This window comes from Fukomys damarensis, unplaced genomic scaffold (genome assembly GCF_012274545.1).
Source record: "Fukomys damarensis isolate Sample0158 unplaced genomic scaffold, DMR_v1.0_HiC HiC_scaffold_21, whole genome shotgun sequence".
In the NCBI taxonomy this organism is placed as follows: Eukaryota; Metazoa; Chordata; class Mammalia; order Rodentia; family Bathyergidae; genus Fukomys; species Fukomys damarensis.
The window spans coordinates 17654736-17681706 of NW_022900933.1; the positions used below are offsets into that span (position 1 = coordinate 17654736).

The 26971-nt window shown below is 46.2% G+C and overlaps 1 protein-coding gene across 1 annotated transcript; it reads left to right on the top strand.

Moving 5' to 3' along the window:
* The first annotated feature begins 2339 nt into the window (after positions 1-2339).
* Batf (basic leucine zipper ATF-like transcription factor) lies at positions 2340-24258 on the top strand. The gene is made up of 3 exons (XM_010645538.2): positions 2340-2616; positions 5194-5298; positions 23458-24258. The coding sequence occupies exons 1-3, from the start codon at positions 2554-2556 to the stop codon at positions 23665-23667; spliced, it is 378 nt and encodes a 125-aa protein (XP_010643840.1). The 5' UTR covers positions 2340-2553; the 3' UTR covers positions 23668-24258.
* Positions 24259-26971: the final 2713 nt, after the last annotated feature.

Sequence of the window (26971 nt, forward strand, 5' to 3'; positions counted from 1 at the left end):
CATTATTGTCCTTAAAGCACTTTTGATATACTTGAGAGAAGATATAAGACAATGGCTGTCCCAAGTGCCATAAATTATAAGCACAGTTGTACGGGGATTCATTCCGACATGTATTGCAGACTCTTCTTAAGTACCTGCCCCACCCTTTTGGAAGCTTCTGGAAACTTCTGGATGACCCACAGACTCATGAGCTGGAAACAAAATTGTTGTAAGGCATCAAGATTTTTCTTGGTTCATTGGTCATTGTAAGCTAGCTGATACACCATGTCATTCAGAGAATAGGACAATTTTTTTTTTTTTTTTTTTTTTTTGCTGACTAACTTCAGTATTTAGAGCAGCAATGGCGAACCTTTTAGAGATGAGGGCCCAAACTGCAACCCAAAACCCACTTATTTATCACAAAATTGCCAACACTGCAATTAAACTCAAATACTGAGGTTTTCGTTTAGAAAAAAAAACATAAACAAACCCTCACACATTAACATTTTGTGTCTTAGAAAAATAACGTGTGCCATAGGTTCACCACCAACTTAGAGCACTGCCTGGCAAATGGTAATGCTCGGGGAAATCTGTTAGAGTAATGAAGACATTCATAGAGTTAACATCCTCTGAAGGAACCAGGAAGAAAACAAGTAAATAACTAGTAAGATGCGGCGAGGGTTGTGAGGCAGTGTGTGGCAGATGAGGTAGAGAATAAGAGCGGAGGTGGAGGGAGGACCTGCACTGGCTCCCCGTTTGTTTCCAAGTGAGAGCTAAAACCCCGGTGGCCTCCAGGCTTACAGGACTCCTCTCACCTTGTTGACCTGGTCTCCAACCATCACGGCCTCTCTGACCTCACCACACTGACCCCCTGTGCTGTTCCTTGACGCTCCACGCCACCCTCCAGTGCTTGCTGATGCCCTTGGCTGGATGTTCTTCCCTTGACACCCAACCCTTTCTTTGGGTCTCTGCTCAGATGTGACCTTTTCATCAAAGTCTCCCTGATCACCTTGCTGAAATAGCAACCACTGGTCCCTGGAACTCCCTCACTCCCTAACCACCTTCACTTTTAGCCATAGCACCTGTCACCTTCTGATCTGGGCTATATTAACTTCTTTGTTTATTGCCTGCCTCATCTGACAAAACACAAATTTCAGGAGGGAAGGAAGTTCGCTTTGGTCAATTTCTTCTGAGGACACTATTTTCCTAGGGCAGAATTTAACAAAAGATACCAAGATGTTTTAGGGGCCACAACATCCTGTCAATCCTAAAATTAAGCCAGGTAAGAATTTGGCTTTGCACCATACTGGCAAGGCTTTTTTAAAAAGCCAAAATGCGCAGGTGAGACTTGGCTGGCTAACAAAAACTCTGCAAATATGCTCATGCAGGGCTAGCAATCCACCACCATCTTGGTGGCATCCTAGGAGTTTGCTAGGGGCAACCTAATCCCTGTTAGTATTCATTCCTTGTAACAGCCCGGAGAGATCACGGACAGGCTTGGTTATTATGTTCTATTTGCAGACAGAGGTAATGCAGTCCCAGTGCTCCAGTGAGAGCTGCCTAAGGCAAGGACATGCAAAGTGGTAGAGCCAGAATCCAAATCACAGTCGGTATGATACAAACTCTGATGCTTCTGTCACTGTTTTTCATTCTTTTTCCTTTCTAGATTCTCACTTGATGATCTTGACTTGTAAAGAGTTAGGGCCAGTCTTGGGCTTCTGAAGGAGTCTCTCTAGGAAGGCATCCTTTCTCTACAAACTCTAAGGAGCCTGCTGAGAGGAACAGGCAATGAGTAAACACCCAGTGTATCAACTCTAGAGCATCCCTGTGTCTTTCTGATGTCCCTGGCCTCTTGCGTTTGACAGTCAGGAAAGAACAATGCCCTTGGGCCACTCTGTCCCCAAATCCTCCCAAGGCTGGCCGGCCTGGAAGTGAGGGGAAAGTCTAACCCAACTCAAGACTGGCAGGTGCTTTCGGTGGAAAACCAAAAAGAAATCCCAAGCTCATCGCTTTGTTTTGGTTCAAAAAGCTAGTCGTGTGACAGTGGAAACTCTTTCCCGGTTGTCCTCCCCTCTCTGCCATGTTGACAGAAGACTGACGTGCTAATTCTGGCTGGGGTTTTTCCCTGCCCGGCTGTTTTTCTCTTTTATCTTCATCATTGAAGAGAGCTGCTCTGGCTTTCAAACTGTCGAAAGGTATTTGGGGTTTCGTGTATTTTTTTTTCTTTCACATAATTCAGTGGGTCTTTTCCCAGAGATATATTTTCTCTCAAACTACCTTCTAAGTTGTTGAAGTTTCCGCCCATGTGACTTCCAGCATGAATTACCAGAAACCACAAGAGAGAGCGCGCGCACAAGCCCCAAAGCAAGCGAGATGTCCCTGTGGGGAGCAGTCCCTCTGCACCCCAGAGTGAGGAGGACACAGGGGTCTGAGGTGGTCGCAGGACAAGCAGAGGAGGCACCAGTGAAAGGTGCAGGGCTGGTGGCCTGGGACAGTTAGGGAAGAAGGTCAGCTGGTGACGAGAGAGCCCGGAGGCGTCCCTTGAGCGAGCACCGTGCCGGAAAGACTTCAGCCATGCCTCACAACTCTGACAGCAGTGACTCCAGCTTCAGTCGCTCTCCTCCCCCTGGCAAGCAGGTAGAGTCCCCGGTCCCCCTCTTCTACCTCTGATTCTGCCGGGTGCGGGGGCAGGAACAGGGTCAGGCTTTCTTGGTCCTGCCCCAGGAGCTGTGGAGGGAGGACGTGGCTCATGGCATGAGCACCCAGTTGTTGGACCCCAATGCAGCTCAGGCGTCCATTGCAGTGGCGACCCCCCTTCCACCACCTGTCTGCTAAAGCTTTTTTCCTCTGCATCATCGGTGCCCATTGCCTCTGCCTCGCTGTGGTTCCCACCACAAAACTTTCTAGGAAGCAAAGAGGAGGATGAATATCAAAGAACTCAGAGGAAAAGGTGTATCCTGTTCTCCAAGGCTGTAGACAAATGAGCACGAGAGCTTTCTAGTGAGATTCAGGCACGTGTGACCCAAGCCCTAGATGTGTAGTTTCCCAGGAAGAGCCCAGGTGGCAAGAGAGAAAAGGGTCCGACATTCAGGAGGCAGCCAGCACGGAAGGCTCTGTGTGTACAGGCACTGCCTCTGTTGCTAGCACAACCAGTGGGCAGAGAGGGATGCTGGAGTGCAGCCCACACGTCCTTCCCTGTGGCTTCTGGACAGGAGGAAGGAAATAAAAAGTAGCCCTGAAGACTTGGAAACGTTTGCCAGTGACCCCCAAAATGGTCTCAATCTCCCTAAGGCTTGGGTTCTTTATCTATAGAATGGGAAAAAAACAGGACTAGTGTTTGGAGTCTAGATTGACTTCTGAGCCAAAGTTTTCAGCTGGAGGGTTGCCAAAAAATGAATCAATCTCCCCGCTCCCTCTGAGTTGAATCTGGAGCTTCCCACATACTAGGCAAGCGCTTTAACACTGAATTACAGCCCAGCCTATTCTTTTTCCCACTGGGATAGGGTCTTGCTAAATTGCCCAGGTTGGATTTGAACTTGCAATCTTCCTGCATCAGCCTTCCAAGTAGCTGAGGTTATAGCCACGCAGCCCTTGCCCAGCTGGGACCTTCTTTCTCTTTACCACATTTCTGACCTCCCTCACTATAAGAAGTCCTCCTCTCCTTTGCAGCCAGCATATATCCATGGATTAAACTCTTCTCTAATTCTGTGTTTTAAAACCTACATTCTCTCCTTAGTACAGATATCAGGGGTCTTGCAAAATATTGCAGCCAAAATAAAAGTGTATTACTATCTGATATAACATCTATCAAAAATCAACTAACAGAAGAACAGCAGGTTAATCAAAGTCCAAGTGGAGACTTTGAGAGGGACAACAATCCAGTCCTCTGCTCAACATGATATCTGAGTGGCTCACACTGCCTAGAAATCTGAACTGTACTCTTCTTAGGAAGGAAATTACTCATGGCTTCCATGGTAACCTAGTCCCCTGTACCCCTTAGAGGAAGAGCACTTCCTTCCCAGTTAACCCAATACCCTGTTACTGCAATGACCTGGAAGGATGGGTCACATTGGGCACACCATAGAGTCTTGCCCCGAGGAGGTGTGCCTCTCTGGCCTGCAGAATGTGCAAGGGAACAGGTCAGGAGTTGCAGAAGTCATTTTTCCAGATGTCTATGTTAACCTACAGCATCTAGAGAAAGCTGCCACTAATCTCCAGCCAAGCAGAGGTCATGCCCACTTAAGGGTATAGTTAGAAGATACACATCGATCTCTTTATCCTCCCAAACCCCATCCATAATCCACCACAGCAGGTAACTCCATTATAATGTTCACTTTGGCATCTCATTTGTACTGGGCTTTGCACTCAGAGCCTTGGAGAAGGTCATGCAGGCAGAGCGTGGTGAAGGCAATGAAGGAAAAGAAAGGGCAGCTTTGGACTGATGCCCTCTGTCCAGAGACGATGCAGTAGCAGACCCTCCTAGGGTGCACAGCAGTGATGTCTCTGGTGATGAGGGAGTCCTTCGAAGGCTTCACACTCTGCCCTGAGAGGTGCAGCACTTCCAGATTACTGTGAGTTCGTGGGCCAACTCTTAGAGCCCCAGTCGCCTCCTAATAAAATGGAAATAATAATACACACCTCACAGAATTGGGGATTAAACCAGAGCACCTCTGAAAGCACTTGAGCAGAAGCCGGCACATAGTAGGTGCTTAACAAAGTTTTGAAGGGGGAAAAAAAGTAAAAGCAGAAAAGAGCAGCAAGAGGTTCTAGGCTAAAAAATGAGAGAGGGTAGAGCAGTCGTGAAGAAGAGAGGAGATGAAACGCACTTCACTGCCTTTTACCATTTTTGAAAAAAAAAAAAAAGCTCTATTGAGACCTCAAGATCTCTTCTTCCTGTAGCCTTTGGCCAAAAAAGGCATAGAGGCCTGAGGATATATAACAAGGTCTGGAAAAAAGTGGTCCTTTGGGTATAGGACTTTAAATAAAGAGATTGATGCATACATGAAGAGACAAAGACATGGAAAGATAAATGGATAAATGGAATCTATGGATAAATGGAAAGGATCCCTGGATGGCTGGGTATGTGGATGGCTGGGTACGTGCATGGCTGGGTAGATAGGTAGGTGGACAGGTGGGTGGATGGTTGAGTGGCACTAAATGCCACGACAGCTTGAACAGGAATAGACTTGCCTAATTCTCATCTCTGCTTCCCAGGACTCATCTGATGATGTGAGAAAAGTTCAGAGAAGAGAGAAAAATCGCATTGCTGCCCAGAAAAGCCGACAGAGACAGACTCAGAAAGCTGACACTTTGCACTTGGTAAGTGTTCCGACTCCCCTTCGCTCTTTTGCTGCCCACACCCACCCAGAGACACTCAGACCCCTGCATGCAAATGTGTGTGTGCAGAGTGAAAGGGCTGCAGGGCGAGGGCGGAGAACAGGCCCTCCGAGGAGGACGACACTGAAGAAGTTCTGTGGTGGAGAATGGGCAGGAGGCTGAGCACAGCGATGAGAGCCTTTCTACCCTGGAAGGGCCTGTGGAGCAGAGGATCTGGGTGCTGGAATCCCAGAACCACCTGCTCGGAGAGAGGGCAGCGGGAGAGAGCTCCATCATCAAGAGCCACTAGAGCAGAAGGAAGCGTGACTCAGGGAGGATTCAGGAGGTGTTAAATGCTTTGGGACCACACATAATCTTGTCCCTTTGTAAGGCAGCAGAGCAGCAACCCAGGTGTCCCCACATTTAGAAGAAAGAGGTCTCCTCAATGCTGTACCTTACTCCTCTTCTAGTTTTAGTATATGTGCTGCCGAAGCGAGCACCTACTCCTCTTTTCTAAGCATCATTAAATTCTATTTTGAAACTTCTAGCATTCATGGTATCCCAAGGAGTCTGTGAAACATGCAATTTCAAGTGCACTAATCTGGGACGGTCCCCATACTGGCTGAGTCGCCACTGGTTCCAAACTTGCCCGGAGAAGGCTTTGACTCTTGGGCAGGCAGAGGGCTTTGGGTGGGGCTGACTTGCAGATCTGTGTTTCACAAAGCAGTGCGCCTCCTCTTTGCCCAGCCTCATTGCCCTACCTCTCTTCACTCTGCCCCAGTTCAGTTCTTTTTCAACTGACTCTTACTTCACTGGTTCCTGCCACTTTCGTGCCCTCATCCCTTCCTGTAACAATGCTTCCTTTCTGCCCCTCCTCCTAGAACACTCCCTTGCCTCTAACAGCTTAGGGATTTCTTTCCATGGTAAAAAAGACAATTGGCATCACAAATGAAGAAGCTTGTTATTTATTGGGGTGATTAGCATGGCGATCAGCTAGTTGCATGGCTGTTTTTATCTTTCTCAAGAATAAGTAAGATGTAGGTTTGGGAGCTGGGGAAGATGCTTCTTTTAGCTTCGCAGGAAACAGATCAGGCTGCAGCAACCTCTCTGAATGATGCTTGTGTTTTATTTGAAATGCGCTCGGTATGTCTTCTATTGCACGCTAATGTAGTTTAAGTTTGCAAGTATGTGTTGAATTTTTAAAAAATGAGTGAACAGTCAGTCTATACCAACTGTGATAAGTTAAAGTGTTAAATTGTCCGTGCCCCTGCTACCTATATGGTCCCCATGATTTCCTTGAAGTTTAGGTTTTCTCTTATTATTTCAAGCTTGGACATCTGTGATCACTCATTTTCTCTATTTGATTCTGGTTCTCATTTAATATTTTAGAGTAAGCAAACAGATGAAGCAAACCTAAAAGGATAAAATATGTTTTTGAGTTATTTTAAAAAAAAGTAATCTCAAACTCAGGAGGCTGGGGCAGGAGGACTGCCATGAGTTTGAGGTCAGCCTGTGCTATATAGTGAGTCCACAAGCCAGCCTGAACTACGTAGCAAGACCCTGTCTCAACCCCACCGCCCCAAAAGAAGAATTAGAAACAGAAAGTAAGCAGAGCTCAACATAATGTGGTCAGAAGAACAGGGTTTGAATCTCAGCTCTGCACCTTACAACTCTGATCCCAAAAATGTTCTCAAATCTCCCTCAGACTCAGTTTGCTTATCTATAGAGTGGGAAATGATAGTGATTGCCTCATCCAGTGAGGATAAAAGCGCAAAAACGGTGCTTGGAAAATCAGTAAAAATAAAAATATTCAAGTACAATAAGAATTATAATAATAATTTTGTACTCGTTAAAAAAAAAAGGTAAATAATCCCAAATGAGTGACAAAGAACACTATCCTGCCTAGCATACGAGCAGTGGAGTCTCACCTATCTTGACCTGCACCCTAGGACCCTATAAATTTAACCCACTGGTCTCTGTCCAACATCTGAGGGTATATTTACGAGCTGACACATACATGCGTGTCTGCTGCAGCAACTTTTTTGCCTGTGACTCAGCGTCTCTCTCTCTGTAAGACAACAGTCAGAACCAAGAGACTCAGCCTGATCACACTGACTCTACTGGGAAATCTCTAGAGCCTGAGGGTCTTTGGCTCCCTAGTTATGCCGCCAACACGCCCACACCCACCCTCTGGAGCGTTCCCACCTTCCCACCTCCTGAACACAAAGTCCCCCGCTATTGCTTCTTTTGGGCACCACGGCAGCACCTTCAGTCCTGCTCAGTGGCAGGTCACGACAGATGTGCATGGCCCTACGGTTGCTGCCAAGGCAGCTAAGGTGTCTTGGCCTCAGGTGGGAGCGTTCAGCAGGAGCACGTAAGTCGCCGCCATCAAACAGAGGGCTCTGTTTCAGCTGTGGTTTCAGCTGTTCCTTTCCTCTTAGTCAACAATCACTTTTCTTCATCCATTCTCCTCTTAATCATGTTTGTGATTCAAGTAGAAAACCTTCTGGTTCACCACCAGCGTCTTAGGTTTTAAGGCTGGGTTTTCCCTTGGCTCTTTTCCACACCTGCTCCACAAGCTGAGGCTCTGGAATCTTTGCCTGGCTCTCAGATGGTCCCATAGCAGCCGTCTACCAAGACCCTGTGAGTGAGAGTTTAGAAGCTACCAAGAGCACAGTAACAAATGAAGGCCATACTCATCTTAGGGTGGGTGCTAGCCTCGCATAAGCTGAGGTGATATTGCTTCCTTGATGTCCACTGTGGTCATACTATCTGCCTTAAAGTTCTCAGTTATCTTATTTCTCCAGCAAGATCATGGAGGGTTTGCCACTTACCATTTGAAGTTTCTGTCCTATAAATGGCTTACATCAAGACAGTGTAAGCTGATTGCTTTTAAAATGACAGAGGTGAAAAGAAGCCTCTTTTGATGATTGAGTTACAACACCCCCAGCATTTACTCGCTTCATGTAAAGTGGATCAGGTGGTCCTTCTCTTTGTTTTAGTTCTCCTTCTGTTCCGTATCCCATATGAGCAAAGGTCACACGTTCCTTTTCTCTCACAGGCAACTGTAGGGCCTGCTAGGAAGAGTGGAGGCATTGATTAGAAATGAGAAAGGCATAATTTGGCCGGTTAGTCTCTAAAAATATCAGTAACTAATAAGTGGATCCAAAATAATTAGCCAAAGACTAATAGAAACAATGAGAAAAGGCAGAGAGCTTCCAAAATTAATACAGAAATTAATAACTATTCTATCTGCAAGCTATCACCAATTAGCAAATTTAATGGAAGGAAAAATTCCATTTATAATATCAAGAACAATACATGTAAAGAAGGTGAAATATTTAACAAGGAATATGAAGGACTTAATTAAAAAAAACTTCTAAGTTATCCTAAGTGACTTTTAAAAGGTTCAAATATGGCTGGGCTTGGTGGTGCACACCAACAATACCAACAATCAGGAGGCTGAGGCAGGAGGATCATTGTGAGTGTGAGGCCACCCTGGGCTACATAGTGAGTTCAAGGCCAGCCTGAATTACATACTGAGAGCCTGTCTCAAAAAACCAAGCTAAACCGAAACAAAAAAGATTCAAAATTAAATGGAAAGATATATAAAGATAATATTTTTTATTAAATTAATATATACATTTCTATGATCCCAATAAAAATCCATTAGGGCTTTCCAGGAATTGGGGTGAAACAGATAAGCTATTTTATGTTTCCAGTGAAAAAGAACCACGTGTAAGTTGCCAGGAAAATTCTAAAGAAGAAGGGTAATGAGAGAAGATGATCTGATTACATTAAAACGATGTGGAGAAAACAGAACACTGAACAGAAGTAGGATACAAAAAACACACCATTGTTCCAATTTTAGGACAGAAATGTACATGACAATTTCTAAGAAGCAAATATAAAACTGCCAGGTGGCACTTCAAACCAGCGAGAGCAAGCTGAATCATTCAATAATTGGGACAACTGGCCAGGTAGTAACTGGGGAAAAGAGACAAAGTTGATTCTTTTATTCCTTAGACAACACAGATAGATTAATTTTTTTAAAAAAGGAACGTGGTGGTGCACACCTGTCATCCCAGCACGCGGGAGGCTGAGGCAGGAGGATCGCTGTGAGTTCGAGACCAGCCTGGGCTACCTAGTGAGTTCCAGGTCAGTCTCAACTACATAGTGAGACTGTCTCAAAAAAACCAAAATAAATAAGTAAATTAATTAATTAAATAAATTAAAAAGGAAAGTAAAGAAATTTGAAAAAGCATATGAGTAATAGTGAGACTCTCAAAAAAACCAAAATAAATAAGTAAATTAATTAATTAAATAAATTAAAAAGGAAAGTAAAGAAATTTGAAAAAGCATATGAGTGTTACAAATTTTAACTTGGCATGAAGAAGGCTTTTTCAAATAAAATACAAAACCCAGAAACCATGAGAGAAAGGATGATATTACATTACCTTCATCTATAAAAGTGAAAATTTCTACGTATCTTGAACCCTGCATGCAAAAATCAAAGGCAAATGCCAACCTGGGGAAAAATGTCTGTGAAGTGTATGACCTAAAAAGGCCTGTTTGCTTAGTATATGACAGCTCTCACGAACAGGAAAATTATTAACAACCCAAAAGAAAAATGAGCAGTGGCCACGAAATAGGCAACTGACAGGGCAAAAGAAACAAATGGTGAACACATGTGAAGATATGAGAGCCCTCACTCAGCTGGGGAAGTGCCAGCTAACACTAAAGTGAGACTTCTCAGCCAGACTGACAGGGATGAAAGATGCTGTTAAGGCGCAGTGCTCCCAAGGAGGTGGAGAAGCAGGAACCCCTGCTCCGTCCTAGGAGGAATTTAGTTGGTCCAAACCCAGGGGAGGGCAGCTGGACAAGGTCCATCCAAATCATACATTCAAATCCCGTGTGACTCGGCACTTTGCCATGTCCACGTCTGTGCACAGACACACCCATGCCCACAGACTATTCAACCCTGTAAATCTGAAAATGATCCTTGATGCAGTTTCTTTTAGCAAAGAAACAAGCTAAATCTCCACCAATAATGGAATGATGAAATGAATTACTGTTTATCCTTTCATTGGAATGCTAGGGAGGTATTACAACAATGAAAGTTCTGTATCTGCATGTATTATCTGGAAAAATTATGTTTCTTTACTCTTTTGTTTCTTTTTTCTTTTTCTTTTTTTTTTTTTTTTTTGGTACCGGGGATTGAACTCAGGTCCTTGTGCTTGCAAGGCAGGCGGCAGAACCACTGAGCTAAACCTCCAGCTCCTGTTTCTTTACTCTTACATAAAAAACGTAGGAAAATGGTACCTAGGTTGCTCTAATTTGTCTTTTTAATAAGACAGACTAAGGATATGTGTACATAAATCTACAAAAATTTTCAAATAGATCATCACACCATTGTTAATGGTATTTCTTTCTTCTTCTTTTTAATTTTCTTTTCAGCATAGGTCCATTTTATTTCTTTTTCTTGCTAAGTTGTTCTGGTTAGAACCCATGAAAAGTTGAATAAAAGTGGCAAGAGCACACAGCTTTGTCTTATTCCTGATCTAAGGTAAAAAAAAAAAATCGATGTTATATAAAGTATGGCAGTAAGTGTAGGGATTTTAGCAGCTCCCTCTCTCCACTTCTTTTTTTTTTTCCTCATTGAGTTTATTGGTACTTTTTGAGTATGTATTCTGAAATGTAAGACTAAAGATTTAAGGCAAGAGGAAGATATTCTGCAATTTTTTTTACCCTTTTACTAATTTGGCTGTTTTAAAAAAAGTTATTTGCTTTTATTTTTATAATAGAGATACTGAAATTGAAATTCTCAACATTGGTCATGACATTAGGATGATTTCCTTTTTTAGTTTTGATATCAAACATAGGACAGTCAGTCCTGCACTTTATCCTTTGAGCATCCTAGGTAAATACATCAGTCCTTCCGGGGAGAACCAACTGTCGGTTGGGATTTGAGTGAGCCTGAGGTCCACAGTGCTGGGTGAGCCATTATAAAGAGAGGCACTCTGGCTCCCTTTATGTAGCTGATCTGGTCGACTGTTTCGGCTCTCTGATGGCTTGCAACAGAAAGGACTTCGAGTCAACATCCAGGGTCAGTGGAAGCACAGTTCATGAAAAGGCTAAAAGTTGAGGAGTCGAGGCAGACAGCAATATTAGCTCAAGCTTCGCCAGAGGGAGGGCAGATCTGACCTCCAGCATGGCACTGGGAGAGAGTTACAGTAACAGGGCCAAATTCTGTAGCTGGAGACTTAGATACTCCTTTGAGGCATAGAGATGGGTCAAGTGCTTACCTAGGGCTGGATCCTGAAGGGATCTTGCACTACAGAAAGAGAGGGGTTTACAAGCTCCAGATATATGTTTAATGCCATATATGATCCAAAAAAGTCACGAGTCTAAATTAGGTATTAAACGAGGCTTTGAGCTAATGCTATGAGAAATAAAGTTTTTACAATTAATTGAGTAATGGAGACAAAGAAACTCAGCAAAGATATTAACTTCCTGGGCCCCATAGTATGGCTGCTGTTCTTGGGCCTTCTGGGGGCACCTGGGAGAGAAGGCTACTTCAGGTCCTATTTCACCCCCAGAGTCCTTTTTCTCTATCGGGGAGACCATGTTTTAATGTTCATCAGTACAGAGAAGTCACGGGTCAATAAGACACGGAGAGAATGTTCCAGCTAGTTCCACCTTTGAAAAATTCAGCGGAAAGTCACTGAACCATCTATGGGAAAGAGATGTCTTTCTCGGGCCTCTATTGCTGTGAATACCTTTCTGAAATGTAGTAATAGATCACACGACTGTGTGTGAGGCACAGTGCACTGTGTGCTCTATCGACAGTATCTCATTTAATCTTCACAAAAGGGCCCTCCATTAGGTTCAGTAATTTGTCCAAGGTTGTACAATTGAAACTTCAGAATCTGTCTTCCTAACTACCAAACTACACCACCTCCTTTTCCAAATTCACATGAAGATGGATTCATCCTCCCTCGCCTACCTCTTCCTTGAATCTCTTCTTGAATTTATTTTTCTGATGTTCAAGCAATACCCTCCAAAATTTACTTTTCTTCCATCTATCGTTAGGCTTGGTCAAGAAAGTAAACATATCTATACATACATGGGTTAAAGACATTTTTTAGAGGGCTGCGTAGCAATGAATATTAACATCTTACATGAGCATAACCTCTGAGACAGTCCACTTACAGGAGTTTAAAGCAAAGGAGGTGGCTAAGTATACTCAGTTCCTCAGTATTTCTAAACAAGGGGCACCTTATGGATCCTGTAAAATTTGGCAGATGGTCAACAATGGAGAGTGAGCATATCGTGGTCCATTTATACCACAGAATTTTATGCCGGCATTAAAATGACTATGCAGATCAGTGTTTAACACCATAGATGTCAGTGAAGTAGTATCAAGTGCAAAAGGCAAATTATACATTTTCAGAGTTTAATCTTGTTGGCATAAAGTCTATGAGTTTGGGGAATGGGTGCTTCTATAAAGAGATATTTGCCAAGATAGTCTCCAAAATGCTACTCGTGACTATTGCTGAGTGCTGGATTTTTGGTTAGTTTACATTACATCCAGTACTTTTCTGCATTTTTATTATGGTGATGAATGTGTGCCATTGAAAATAATCCAGAGTAGTTTACAATAGTCTAAAACACTGACTATTTGGGGAGGAGAACACATCAAGGCAATTCAGTATCCCACCTGTTTCAGTAATGGGTTAGCATATGTTAGGTTTGGAAGGCACATTTGAAAGGGCTGGTCTTGCTGGGTATGGTAGCACACACCTGTAATCCCAGCATTGGGGAGGCTGAGGCAGGAGGATTGCCTTGAGTTGAAGGCCAGCCGTGGCTACATAGTGAGTTCAGTGCCAGCCTGAACTACACAGGGAAACCTTGTCTCAAGAAACAAAAACAAAAACATAAAAAACAAGGCCTGGCCTTGAGACTAGAGAATGTGTCTACACAGGACCCCAGGCCCCAGGTCACAACCTAACAACAGCTCGCTTTGCATGTACCTTCATAAAGCCAGCCTCACCAGATCTAGACTTCTTTCTCTTGGGCACAATGAGTGTCACCAAGAGCCGACGCTTCTCAACAATTTCCTGGTCTCCTCTGTAGGACTTAGTCTGACTCCAATTCTGAGGGGTGTTTTAGGTCCACAGGACACAAGGCCCTCAGATCTGGGGGCATCGGTACAGGAACCATCTGGGTCCTCATGGTCTTGTGGAGGGAATCATAATAATTGTGGTCACGTTACCTTGCTCGTGGAATCACAGAATTAAAAAGGAGCCCCAGAGATCTTTCAGAACAACCTGTTGTTTCCAGTGAGGAATTTGCTGGTTTTCTCAAGGACGCCCAAGGGCACAGACCTCTGCCCTTCCACCCATCTGCCTTTGCTTTGTACTGCTTTATTGAACAGAGCATTGCTATATAGGTGATGTTGGTCCCACTGTCCTTTGCAAAGGGTAAGCAAAGTAGGCTGTCCTGGTACGCTTGGCAATCAGACTCTCACCAGGTCTAGGACACAAGCAAACAGCAAGAGACCAGAAAGAAAGCTCCAGACCGATAGGGGCTGAAGTCGAATGTTTCTTTATGTAAAAGAGGTTTTAAAGTAGTGCTATATAATTCCCAGTACCAAATAATAAATAGATAAAAAAGTAGTACTTATAAACTGAAAAGGGCAATAATATATTGGGGGAAATATTTACTTCAAATGAAATAAAGACAGAGTTAATATGTATGCGGCAGAAAAAGTATCATTTTAAAGAAAAACATCAACTTGATCAATCAAGTGAGCAGGAGGATATGAACAGAAAGCTTATGCAACATTTTTCCTACCAAAATGAAAATAACCTAATTTCCTATTCTGATTATGAAAACGATACACACTGAGGCAGGGTTTCTCAACCTTGGTGCTATTGACATTTTGAACCCGTTAATTCTTTGTTGTGTGTGTGTGTGTGGTTGTCCTGTCCATTATGAAACGTAAAATCTGCCAGTGCCAGTAGAACCCCTTCACCCAGTTATGACAACCAAAATCATTTTCAGAACTTGACAAAGGCCCCTTATGGGGGAAAAAAAACAAAAGAACAACACCCCAGTTAAAAGTGCTACCCTGAGACAGATACACAGAAAGTTATTCTTCTTCCTTAGTAATGGATAACTCATAACATCAATGTGAACAGAAGAAATATGCATAAATGTGGGCGGAGATTAGCTCAGTGGTACCGCCGCCTGCCTTGCAAGCTCAAGGACCTGAGTTCGATCCCCAGTACCAAAAAAAAGAAAAAAGAAAAGGCAATAAGCATAAATGTAACATATATAAACAAATAAATGAAACTGTGAAAGCTTCATAAAAGCAGTTAGCAAAAATAAATATTTAAAATTATATCACTAAAAGGTTCCCCCTTGACAGCTCCAGATTGCTATAGGCACAGGATGTAGTAAAATTGGTACATGAACTCACTACTGGTGACACCATGTATCTTTTACAGCAATGCTTACCACAAGCTGGAAGAATGATTGTGCCCCACTAATCAATTGCCTTATAAACACTTCCCAGATTTTGGGAAGTTATTACAGGTTCTAAATTGACAGTCAAGCATCATGACTCTATTGAACACTTACTATGTGCCAGGCACTGTCCTTGTCACTGAAAGCAAAACATAAGTCTGTCAGGTGTGGTGGCACATGGCTGTAATCCCAGCACTTGGGGGGCTGAGTCAGGAGGATCACCACAAGTTCAAGGACAACCTGGGCTGCATAGTGAGTTCAAGGCCAGCCTGAACTACATAGCTAAACTCTGTCTCAAAAAACAAAACAAACAAACAAAAAACGAAAAAACCCACACAAGTCAATTGTAGCCCCTGCCTTCATGAGTTCAAGTTTTGTAAGTTTATAATCATAATACTTAAATAGATGCCCTCTCTCTTGGTTTTCCATCAGAAGAAGGAATTATGCCAGGCTACCAGGTATCATTTTTACCAAGTATATTAGTAATACAATAGTAAAGTACTCAGTGGACTTTTTATCTTTGAAAAAAAATTTAGTTTAGAAATGTTTCCCTTAGGCCACGGATTTAGCTCAGTTGTTCCACTGCCTGCCTCACAAGCACAAGGTCCTGAGTTTGACTCCTGGTACTAAAAAGAAAAAAAAAAAAGAAAAGAAAGGAAGAAAAGAATAGAAATGTTTTCCCAACTTAAAATTCTTCATATTTCTATGTAATCTATCCTAGTTATTTTAATAAATGCACTAAAATTAAACATCATATATTTGTTATCATTATTTTTAGAAGGAGTCTATAATGAACATGATTACCAACTTGTCTGAATATCAGATCACCTGGGAAGTATTTTTTAAATCTCAATGCCTATGATCCACCCTAGAAGAATGAAATTGGAGCCTTGGGAGGGATGGGGTTTGGGGGTTGGTCCAGGAATGGAGAGTTTTTAATTTAAACTTCTCCAGGCACCACAGTGTGCAACCGTGGTTGAGTCAAACGTAGCCAGGTGTCTGTTGTAGAAAGTGGACTGAATCTGGGGGCAATTCTGTGGGTAGATAGTAGATGCTCTGTCCCAGTGGCCTGATGGCTTCAAACAAAACAAATACCTCAAACACTTGCTTTAATGGCAATTATGAATTGTTTTGTTTTTGTTGTTTGTTTTCTAAAACTTGCCTTATTAATAGTAACCTTCCTAACTTGACGAGCAGCCAGGATTGCATTCAGCTGCAAGTAACAGAAATGTTGTCAAGTCGGTTCACTTTTTCACATACCAATAAGCTGAGCACTGGATAGACCAAGCTAGCACAGGAAAGAGACAAGCTCCTCCTGTCTGTGCAGCTACTCCCTGCTGGTAGGTGGCTGTCATCCTCAAAGGCAGCAAGATGGCTGCCGAACTTCTAGGCACCAGTTGGTAATGAGGGTAAATGGAAGGTGACCTTCAGTCCTGAGGGGAGGCTTTGCCTTTTTAGTGGGAAGGGAAGATTTGCCTTTTTAGTGGGAAGGGAAGCTTCACTCCCATCCCACCCCTGTACTTTTGCTTTATCTCATTGGTCAGAATTGTTACATGATCATCCCTAGCTGCAAAGGAAGCTGGGCATGTGAGTGCTCCTTTTCCTAGTTTTTTTTAGAAGAAAGTGAGGAGAGGTTACTTGGGAAGGATGCTGACTGAGTCAACCTAAGTTGTTTTCACATTCAGTACTGACAGCCTTCTAACCCTGTGCCTTTTGAGAGCCTGCATCTCTCTAAACATTTGTTGATGGCAAGAAACTTAAGGCCTGAGAACTTTAAAGGCCTGAAAATGAGGATTTCTCCAGAAGCAGACACGTATATCATTCAGTGCAGTGACTTGTAGCTTGAGAATTTCTCTTCTCTCCTCAGGGGCTGAGAGGCAGGTACTGGGCCTGCCTTCCCCAGGAGTGGTGGGAGATGTGGGCACATATCCTCCCTCTGTTTGGGAAGTAACCCACCTCTGAGCATGACACCTTTTTCAGGAGTGGTGGGTTTCACCCTTTACATGCAACTGACGCATTCAGAGCTGGTGGTAACTAATAGCAACTGAACACATAGCTGGATGAGAAGGATAAACTTCTAATGCCACTTGGTGAAGTGTGGGTGTGAGCTAAAAAGGTCATCCTACCAATAAATGACTGCATGTTCTGTTGAGAAAGACACACGCAGGGACTATTTTCACCTTTCTGGAAACTGTGATTAGAAAATGCAAGAAGGTCCAGGTGCTAACTCAGAGCTGGCAGGGCAGAGAGCACAAAGCACTGTTTGGAATGCCTGGGAGTCCCTGCTAGAACCATGGACCAGAGCCCAGATAGGAAAGGCCAGCCTGTCCCCTTAGTCTCTGTCCCAACTTGGCAGCCTGGCGCAAGGGAACCGCCTGGGGATTCCCCATCACCCAAGAGCTCTTCCAGTGACCCTTCTTCGGCGCCTGCACTAGGGGATTTCCCAGAGTGTTCCCAGGCCCCCAGGAAGCCTCTACTTAGCCATCCCCAATCTGCTGTGGCTCCTGACAGAAATGGCACTAAGTGAGGATGAGCTGTAAACATCAGCATGTGGATTTGTACAAGGTGGGAAAATAGGAAAGGTGAAATGGAAAAGCTAAACGGGCTGAAGCCTCCCAGGAGATAACTATCGAATTTCATCAAAAGGAAAAGAGGCAAAGGCAAGAGAGGAGGGAGGGACAGACTGTGCAGCTAGGCTGCTTCAATTTAAGTCTTAGTGCTGCAACTCCAAGCTGTGTGACCTTGAAGAAGGTCTCCTAACTTCTCTGTACCTTAGTTTCTCTTCTTCTGTAATAGGGGTATAAGATTATTTACCACATAGATTGTTGCAAATGAAAGCCATAAAATAAACAGGGAATGACACATAGTCATAGTCAATAAGGTTAGTTATTAGTAAGTCCGGTGAGGGTATTTTTAAAAATTGGCTTCTACTAATTTTTCTTATATAAAGTCTACACTTATCTATCCCCATATGTGCACACACACACACACACACACACACACACACTTCCCTCCTGGCACATACAGGGTCAGTTGCTAGAGGCTCTAGTTTGCTGATATATTTAAGAAACTGATTTGGAATCTGCAGTATTTGAGGGTAAAGGAGCCTGGAGTTCTAATTCTGTGATTTTCAGCATCAACTGCACGTTATATCCCTGGGGAGACTTTTTTTTTTTTTTTGGTACCAGGAATCGTACTCGGGACCTTGTGCTTGTGAGGCAAGTGGCTTCACACTGAGCTAAATCCACGGCCCTCCCTGGGGAGACTTTAATAACCCAGAGCCCTGGCTGCACTCAGACCTATTATATCAGAGGCAGACATCAGTATTGTAATGCTGCCCAGGGGACCCAGTGTGTGGACAGGGTTGAGAATCCTTATTTTGGGCCAGACTTCCTGTTTTAAAGGAAGGCAAAAACAAAAACAAAACAACAAAATAAAATAAAGTAAGGCAAGTGGATTACCAAGGATCACCCATCCGGACCCAAGGTCGGGGACTGCCTTCCCAGCGATCACTGAAAGAGCCCACACTGTCACATGCTGAGGAGTTGGCTAGGCATCAGGAGGAAGGTCTGGCCCTGAGTCAGCCCTGAGACCGGAAGAGTGCAGCTGACCGGGCTTCTCGGCTTGGGTTGCATTTAAGGATCACTGGAACCAAGGCCCAGCTTTCTCCTGGGTGATCACAGGGTCCTGAGGACCTCCTGGTGCTCTCTGGAGACATGTGTCCACTCTCAGTCCCTCAGAGGAAGCAGGCAGTGGGTGTGACAGAAGGAGGACAGAGCCCCAAGTCACACCCTGCTCGGCCCCTGCCAGGCTCCGGGCCTCTGGGTCCACCACTCTGTTTCTGAGTTTCTGAGAAAATATGTGACTTGAGGCAAATCCTGTATCACTTTCTCCTAACAGCTGCTGTCCCTGCTGTGCTCATTTGGTGGGTATGAGGTAGACGTTACCCCATCCTCTCAGTTGGCCTCATTTGTAGAGTGGGGACAGTGACGGCAGCTGGGTCAGTGTCCATTTCAGAGATCTACTGTGAGGAGGAGTTTGTAGGCAGAGAGCAAGTTCTGTGGATGCCTAAGGCAGGCTCACCCCTCCCTCCCCCACTATGGCAGAAACCAAATTTCCTTCCAAACTTTCTCACCTCCTCGCCCTCAGTGAATACTAGGGGAAGTTAGGGGACGCGATAGTTGTTCCTCTGGCTAAAAGCTGCTTGCATGACCACCTCGGCCAACCTTGTGCTTGTGAGGCAAGTGGCTTCACACTGAGCTAAATCCACGGCCCTCCCTGGGGAGACTTTAATAACCCAGAGCCCTGGCTGCACTCAGACCTATTATATCAGAGGCAGACATCAGTATTGTAATGCTGCCCAGGGGACCCAGTGTGTGGACAGGGTTGAGAATCCTTATTTTGGGCCAGACTTCCTGTTTTAAAGGAAGGCAAAAACAAAAACAAAACAACAAAATAAAATAAAGTAAGGCAAGTGGATTACCAAGGATCACCCATCCGGACCCAAGGTCGGGGACTGCCTTCCCAGCGATCACTGAAAGAGCCCACACTGTCACATGCTGAGGAGTTGGCTAGGCATCAGGAGGAAGGTCTGGCCCTGAGTCAGCCCTGAGACCGGAAGAGTGCAGCTGACCGGGCTTCTCGGCTTGGGTTGCATTTAAGGATCACTGGAACCAAGGCCCAGCTTTCTCCTGGGTGATCACAGGGTCCTGAGGACCTCCTGGTGCTCTCTGGAGACATGTGTCCACTCTCAGTCCCTCAGAGGAAGCAGGCAGTGGGTGTGACAGAAGGAGGACAGAGCCCCAAGTCACACCCTGCTCGGCCCCTGCCAGGCTCCGGGCCTCTGGGTCCACCACTCTGTTTCTGAGTTTCTGAGAAAATATGTGACTTGAGGCAAATCCTGTATCACTTTCTCCTAACAGCTGCTGTCCCTGCTGTGCTCATTTGGTGGGTATGAGGTAGACGTTACCCCATCCTCTCAGTTGGCCTCATTTGTAGAGTGGGGACAGTGACGGCAGCTGGGTCAGTGTCCATTTCAGAGATCTACTGTGAGGAGGAGTTTGTAGGCAGAGAGCAAGTTCTGTGGATGCCTAAGGCAGGCTCACCCCTCCCTCCCCCACTATGGCAGAAACCAAATTTCCTTCCAAACTTTCTCACCTCCTCGCCCTCAGTGAATACTAGGGGAAGTTAGGGGACGCGATAGTTGTTCCTCTGGCTAAAAGCTGCTTGCATGACCACCTCGGCCAGATGTCCCTTTAGCTGTGAGAGCCCTTTCCAGTTCACCATCACCCAGAGGAGGGTACCAATTCTCTGAGCCTGAGCAGACAGGGACTTGGAGGGATGAGGCCCCAGCTCAGCCACTTCCTCCCACAAAGGAAGTCAAACCCTTTCTCTAGTGAGCCCTGGCCGGCTGTGTGGCCCCTGGGCAGGCAGAGCAGGTTTCTCTCTTGGGGGCCCTAGCAGGAAGCAGTCTGGCTTCCCAAGCTTAAGACCGGTTTCTTGTCACTGGTGGTTGTTTTCTGGTTAGAGGCAGCCAACCGCGGTTATGCACACCTTCTAGGGCTCTGGGATCCACGGGGAGGCAGAGGCAGGGGAGAAGCCAGAGAGCGCTTGGCAGAGCAGCCTGGGGAGAAGGCCCCGCTATCACTTCCCGAAAGCTGGGCCTGCCTCTAGGTGGGGAGAAGGTCAGAACCTGCCTACCGCCCCTCCCTCCTGCCTGGGGTTTGCCCAGGCTCTTCAGAGCGCTGAAAATTACAGTAAATGTTCTCACCAGTGGAAACTCTCAGAGGGGGCGAGGAAGTGGGCTCAAGGAAGGGGCCAAGACTCCTGGGCCCCAGTTCTTGTCTTACCAACACCCCCAAGTCTCATCTCCTTGCTTGTCTTACCTTTTGGTAAAGGGGCTGGGGTTGCCCTCACTCTGGGACGTGCCAGAAAGCAGCCAACTGAGCAGGCTGGACGGCCACGCAGAAACTCGGACCAGCTCCAGCTCCCTCGGCCTGCATCCCAGCATTCCCTGCACTGTCTAGAGATGGGTTCCTTGGCAGGGATCTGGACACGACTGCTACGCACAGCCATGCACAGGAGACTGCTGGCTGAGGCTGAGGGTGCTTAGATCCGTCCTGCAAAAGAGATGGAAGCCAGCTGCACGGTCAGGGCCACAGCCCCGTGCTCCTCCACCACTGAAAACAGAAACCCCTGGGGTTCCTGGGCTCCGATGACTGGCAGGGTAGCTGACAAGTCCCACCTAGTTCTCTCATCAGCCTGCTGCTCATGATCCCAGGGATTGTTTAAAGCAAATTCAAATGTCAGCTAATTTTACATCTGCTCACTGCCCACTACAGTTTTGAGTCAACTTCTTTATGGCATCAGTTGATGCCAACAGACATTTGTGTCCATATGATGTGCCAGAGATTTAAATAGGCACTTAAGTGCCTGAGTAATTACAGTAAATTCAATGTCAATAAGAACCAAGATACATCAGGTAAAGATACAAGTTCTTGATGACGAATGTTACTGTATGGTATACCTAAAAGGTACCAATAAACTTAATGAAAAAAAATAAATTTAATGTCATATTTAGCCAAGGTCTTCCAAACTTGCTTGGCCATTAAAATGACCAGAAACACTTGCTAAAAACTCAGATTCCCAGACCCTGCGCTCCCTTGCCCAAATCAATAATCTATTGAATTCCAGCCTCTAGACTTCAGGAAGGGTTGTGACTGTATTTTTTTTAACTAGCCCTAGAATTCTGATGACATGGTGAGTTTTGGAAATGCTGACCTAAACCATCTAGAACTCAAAAAGTAAGACCTGGTGTCTCCAATACCAGATTGGCTCTTGAGTGGAACTGCTATTTAATCTCACATCGCATTTCCCCTGCCCTGGTGGGCGCCAGCATTTAGCAGAGCCCCCCATGAGAATGCGACCCTTCAGATCACCCAGAAAATGCAATTCACCCTGCTTTCTGAAGGTGGGATTGTTTTCCAGCAACTGCTAATTGCCAGAGCAGCTGTTGATTAATAAATGATAAGACCAGGAATTGGCTCTCTTTACTCTGTGTCTGACAAACACAAATTTGAAGTTTCTCCTCAGCAGCAGGAGAAAGATTTTTCTGGAAAAAAATGGGGCTTTGTGTTTCTTTCTTTCTTTTTTCTTTTCTTTTCTTTTTTTTTCTTTTTCTTTTTTTTTTCCAGCACTGGGGATCAAATTTAGGACTTGTGCTTGCTTGCAAGGCAGGCACAGAGCCACTGAGCTAAATTCCCAACGAGGTGCTCTGTGTTTCTACACAGGCTTTGCATATACCAAGAATACAGGAGTCTTCTTCACAAGCTTTCCCATCCTGCAGTTTTAGTTACCTATAGTCAACAGTGGTCTGAAAATATTAAATGAAAAATTTCAGAAATAATGCATACATTTTAAAAAATTTCAGGACAGCATATCATTTTAATTGTTCTCTTTTATTATTAATTATCATTAATCTCTTCCTATGTCCCATTTGTAATTTAAATTTTGTCATGGATACAGGGAAAACATGGTACATCTTGGTATATCTTGGGTACTATATATAGTGCTGTTCGGTACTAAACATCCTATGTACTAGGCTTCAGGACATCTTGAAACACAACCCCAAGGGTGACGGTGTAGGGTCTACGTGTAAAACACACCCTTGAGTGGGCAGAGGGAGAGGAACACCATGGCTCTTTTTGACCCTTTAATATCTATAAAGACCCTAAGTGATCTAGAAATGAAGCCGACGATTAACCCCGAACTCCACCTGTAAGACTAAAGGCAAACCTCAGAAGCATTTGGAGACTCACGGTGTTCCAGAGTGGAGGGTGGTATAACATGTCCTCACTGCCAGCCAGTTTTCTTTGGTGCACACTTGCCACTCCAACCCTCAGATTCACTTGTACACAGTGCACAAGCAAGCGCGTACACACGTGCACTCCAGAGGTTCCCAGAGGGTTTGTCCCCACCAGAGCTCTTGTGAGGTCTTGTCCCCAGGGTACGCAACGTGTCGAGAGACAGTGGTGCCTTCTTGAGGCGATCAGGTCCTCGGGGGGGCTAATGCCTTTCTCACTGGGCTGTGCTGGCACAAGGGTGGTTGTTATAAAGAGAGCCTAGCTCTTCCCCTCTCTCTGATAGCCCTCTTCCCCACTCACTTTCTTGCCTTTTTTCTCTTCCACCAAGTGTAGAGAAGCACGTGGCCTTCACCAGAAGCCACACAGATGCTGGTGCCTTGTCCGTGAACCTCCAGCCCTGCAAATTAAATTATCCTGTTTTCTATATATTAACCAGCCTCTGGTACTTTGAAATAGCAATGGAAAAATGGGCTAGGGCAGATTGAATTATGTGAAATTGCTACTGTTACAGGTCAAAATGGACAGCAATCAGCAATTTCATATGGTTCAGCTTACTCGCTGGGCACACACAGGTACACACATATATGTATGTATGTGGACGCACCCACGCCTGCATACAAGTACACACACACTCATGCACTCAAATTCTCTGATGCCCTTCTCCACAGCTGTGCAAAACAAACCTGGCTTCCTGTGCACCTCTCCCTGCCCAGCCCGCCTTGCCACCTTCCCTGACCCTGATGACTGATACCTGTCGTGCCTCTTACAGGAGAGCGAAGACCTGGAGAAACAGAACGCAGCCCTGCGCAAGGAGATCAAGCAGCTCACGGAGGAGCTGAAGTACTTTACGTCGGTGCTGAGCAGCCATGAGCCCCTGTGCTCTGTGCTGGCCTCCAGCACCCCGTCGCCCCCCGAGGTGGTGTACAGCGCCCATGCCTTCCACCAGCCCCATGTCGGTTCCCCACGCTTCCAGCCCTGAGCTTCTGGGCAAGGAGAGCACACAGCCCCCACCCCTGCCGCTCCTGCAGCCTTGGGAGCGCGCACAGACTGTGGCCGGACTGCCCCGTCTTCATCTAGAGACCTGGCAGCAGAGACCTCGACGAGGATTGAGTTCAAGGACAGTACCAGGCAATGGGCCTGAGGCTCCGGTATCGTGGAGCCAACCAGGGCGTGCTGGACACCCATGTCGGTGGAGCTGCAAACAGGAGTCACACACCGTGCCGAGTGACCCAGCACAGAGGGAGAAGACGAAGGCTGGCTTATTTTTCTAAATAAATACTATAAAAGAAACCAGTGTCCCTTTATTACCCGAATCCAGGACACTCTACATTCTGTGGGGTGGGAACTTCTATTTGTCCTTGGCCTCAGTTACCCACTAATGAGCTCAACTGACTCTGCTAATATTTTCCCTTCTTTTTCTTATTTCGTTCATGTATTTGGGAAGCTGAGCTTTTTTTTTTTTTGGCCCCTGAAGTACCTTTAACCCTCCCTTTGGGCATCTTCTTGATTTTCCTGCTCAGATCTGCTTACTGTGAGCCCTCACCTTCCATCCCTCGTGGTCGAGTGCCCTCTAGATTGTGAGTGGGTTGTTCTTCATCAGGGAGAAGGCCCAGAGCAAACGCCATCTGGACACAGAAGCCAGCAGGTCCTATTATCCCCCACTCACAGGGCACCCGGCCAGCTGAGCCAGGAGTCTCAGGAACACAAAGCCAGTGCCTCACATCAAGATGGCAGGAAGCTCAGCACAGGGCTCCCCTGCCAGTGGGTTGCAGTGGGGCCTGGCCACCTAAATGACCTCTGCAGAGCCAGCTGGGGACCAAAGCAGCAGGGATCTCTGTGCCAGGCTTTTGGTCCAGCTTCTTCAGTAGCCACCTCAGTCTCTTCCCTTGGTGCCTAACCTGCGGGCCAGCAGCTCTGGCCGCTCTGAGGCCTGGTCTCAGCTCTGACCTCTCCCACCCAGTCTTTCCTGTCCTCCGGGATGACACCAGTGGTGGGTTATCGTGACTATTCAGCTCCAGAGCCCTGAAAAACCTGCTCCCAGTGTGCGAGCTCCTGCTGTCTGTGTGGGCTGCGCATGGAGGAGCCCAACCCAAAGGCCTCTGGAATAGAGTGCCCACCAATGCAGCCGTTGCCCATGGGTATCCAGGCGGGGGCACTAGGCCGAGCCCCCTAATTCGGAGCCCAGGGAGACAGCCCAGAAAAACAGGGAGACAGTCCCTGAGCACTGCCTTTTCTTCCTGTGCTCACTGAGCTTTGCATCTTTGGTCTCCCAACAAAACGGTGAAGAGGGCTCCTCTTCCAGGATAGAGAATCGATGTGGACTGGGGCGAGGCATGAAAAGGATCTCTCATCAGTTTCCTTCAGGGCCTGGCTTTTTTGGTGGTCCACTCTGCCCAGTTCTTTCTCACTCCTCTGCTAACAGACAGAGCAGAGAAACCAGTCGCTCCTAATGCTGCATCCACTGAGTGGAATTCATGTTTCGGTCACAGTGCTGAGACACAGGACTTCAGGTCCCACTTTCTGTGCGGCTTCACCCTTCCAGAGCCTGGTTTTTCGTGGGCAGCTGCCTTCCAGTCAGAGATTTTTCTCCCCACCTCTGCTGTAGCACTGTGATTCCCCCCAGAAACCCCCACAGAAGGCACATGACCTCTGCCGGGCATCTTCTGCATGACACTCAGGGCCACAGGGACAAATGCAGAGCTCCCGTGCGCGGCCGTCTCTCGAGGAGACCGCTCTTCCTCTTTCATTCTCCACTTCCTAATGACCCCAGGCAGTTCCACTTCTTCTTCTGATCAGCCTGACAGAGGTGGCAGGCAGAAGTTGGGGCAAAGGCCAGTGCTGACCTCACCTCCACGTAAGGAAATCGGAGAGGGAGTCATGAGCAGGAATTTGAACGCCCAGAGCTTGGAGCTTGGCTGTCGGGCCGTCTCAGCGTCCTGTCCGACCTATGACGGGAATTCTCCCCAGACTTCAGGCTCACTGGACTCCCACTCACTCAGATCCCTCTAGGCCAGGCAGGCGCTGTCCAGGCGATTCCCTGGACACCTGGGAGTGGCGGAGAGGATGGCAAACTGCGGCCCAAGAGCACAGCCACCCCCTGGGATTCTTCCATGGTGCCGCGTAGGAATTCAGGCACTGTGATTATCGAATCTCCCAATCTGTCAAGAAAAGCTAGAATCTGAATTTTTGCACGAACCACCCTCTTCTTTGTGATGCTGGGGATTGAACGCAGGTCCTCATACACACGAGGCAAGCAGTCTCCCACTGAGCTACATCCCTACCAGGAAGTCCCCCGATTTTGAACATACTCCACAGTCCAACAAAATGTCAGTGGGTCAGGTCAGTCCCTAGCATTTGCAGGGCCTGAGGCAAGAGTAGAAATAGAGCCGCCTAGGATGTGCCTAAGAACTCAAAGGTTATAAATCGGGTTTAAAAAAAAGGTCAGTGAAGCTGCCAAGTGTTACTTAATGGAAATGAAGGCTCATAAAAAAATTATGTTGGGCTGGGGATGTAGCTCAGAGGCGCTGTGCCTGTCTAGCGAGTGCAAGGCCCTGAGTTCGATCCCTGGTGTCTTCCCCCCCCATGTATATATGGTGTGTGCTTACTCACCTTATTCACCAATCTGGCCCTAGCCCTATGTGACTTCCAGCTCTTCCCCATAGTCAAAATGACCACAAAAGGTAAACGTTTTGAATGGATTCGGGACATTGAGGCAGCTGTGACAATGCAGCTAAAGACCCTCATGAAAGTGGCTTCCAGAACTGCTTCAAAAAGTAGCAAGAATGATGAGCTAAGTGTGTTCGATGTGAGGAAGTGTTCGAGGAGGATTGGGGATAATGTGTCTGTTACTGGAATATTACAAATGTTTAAAGGTCACTGTATGTTTTCACCATGCCTCATGCAGATCAGCAGTCAGGTCCACTCTTGGGGAGATGTTTCTGGGGAAGAGGGCCACAGGTCCTGGAAACCAGGTCAGGACTGTTTACTCAGGACTCTGGCATCCTGGCTGTATGGAGCACGGTCTAAAGGGCACAGAGGACTCTGGGTGGGTGTGACTGCCATCCTAAGGACTCCTTGCCTCATGCAAAGGGGTGTAGCAGCAGGAAGGCCAGGGCTGGGCCCTGGAATGTGGGAGACCAGACAAGAGGCTTCTTTTGCAAGAGTCTGAGGGTGGCACTGCAGGGCTCTACAGCCTGAAACCCTAATCTAGATCACCAATGACTCCTGGGAAAACCCAGGCAATGGGACAGCCCTGTTCGGCCAGAAATGGGCACGAAATAGCG

Excerpts from the sequence above, each read along its gene's own strand:
- Batf (XM_010645538.2), top strand. The coding sequence starts at position 2,554 with ATGCCTCACAACTCTGACAGCAGTGACTCCAGCTTCAGTCGCTCTCCT. Across the intron at positions 2,617-5,193 it reads CTCCTCCCCCTGGCAAGCAG|GACTCATCTGATGATGTGAG; the intron begins GTAGAGTCCCCG and ends TCTGCTTCCCAG. Across the intron at positions 5,299-23,457 it reads AAGCTGACACTTTGCACTTG|GAGAGCGAAGACCTGGAGAA; the intron begins GTAAGTGTTCCG and ends TGCCTCTTACAG.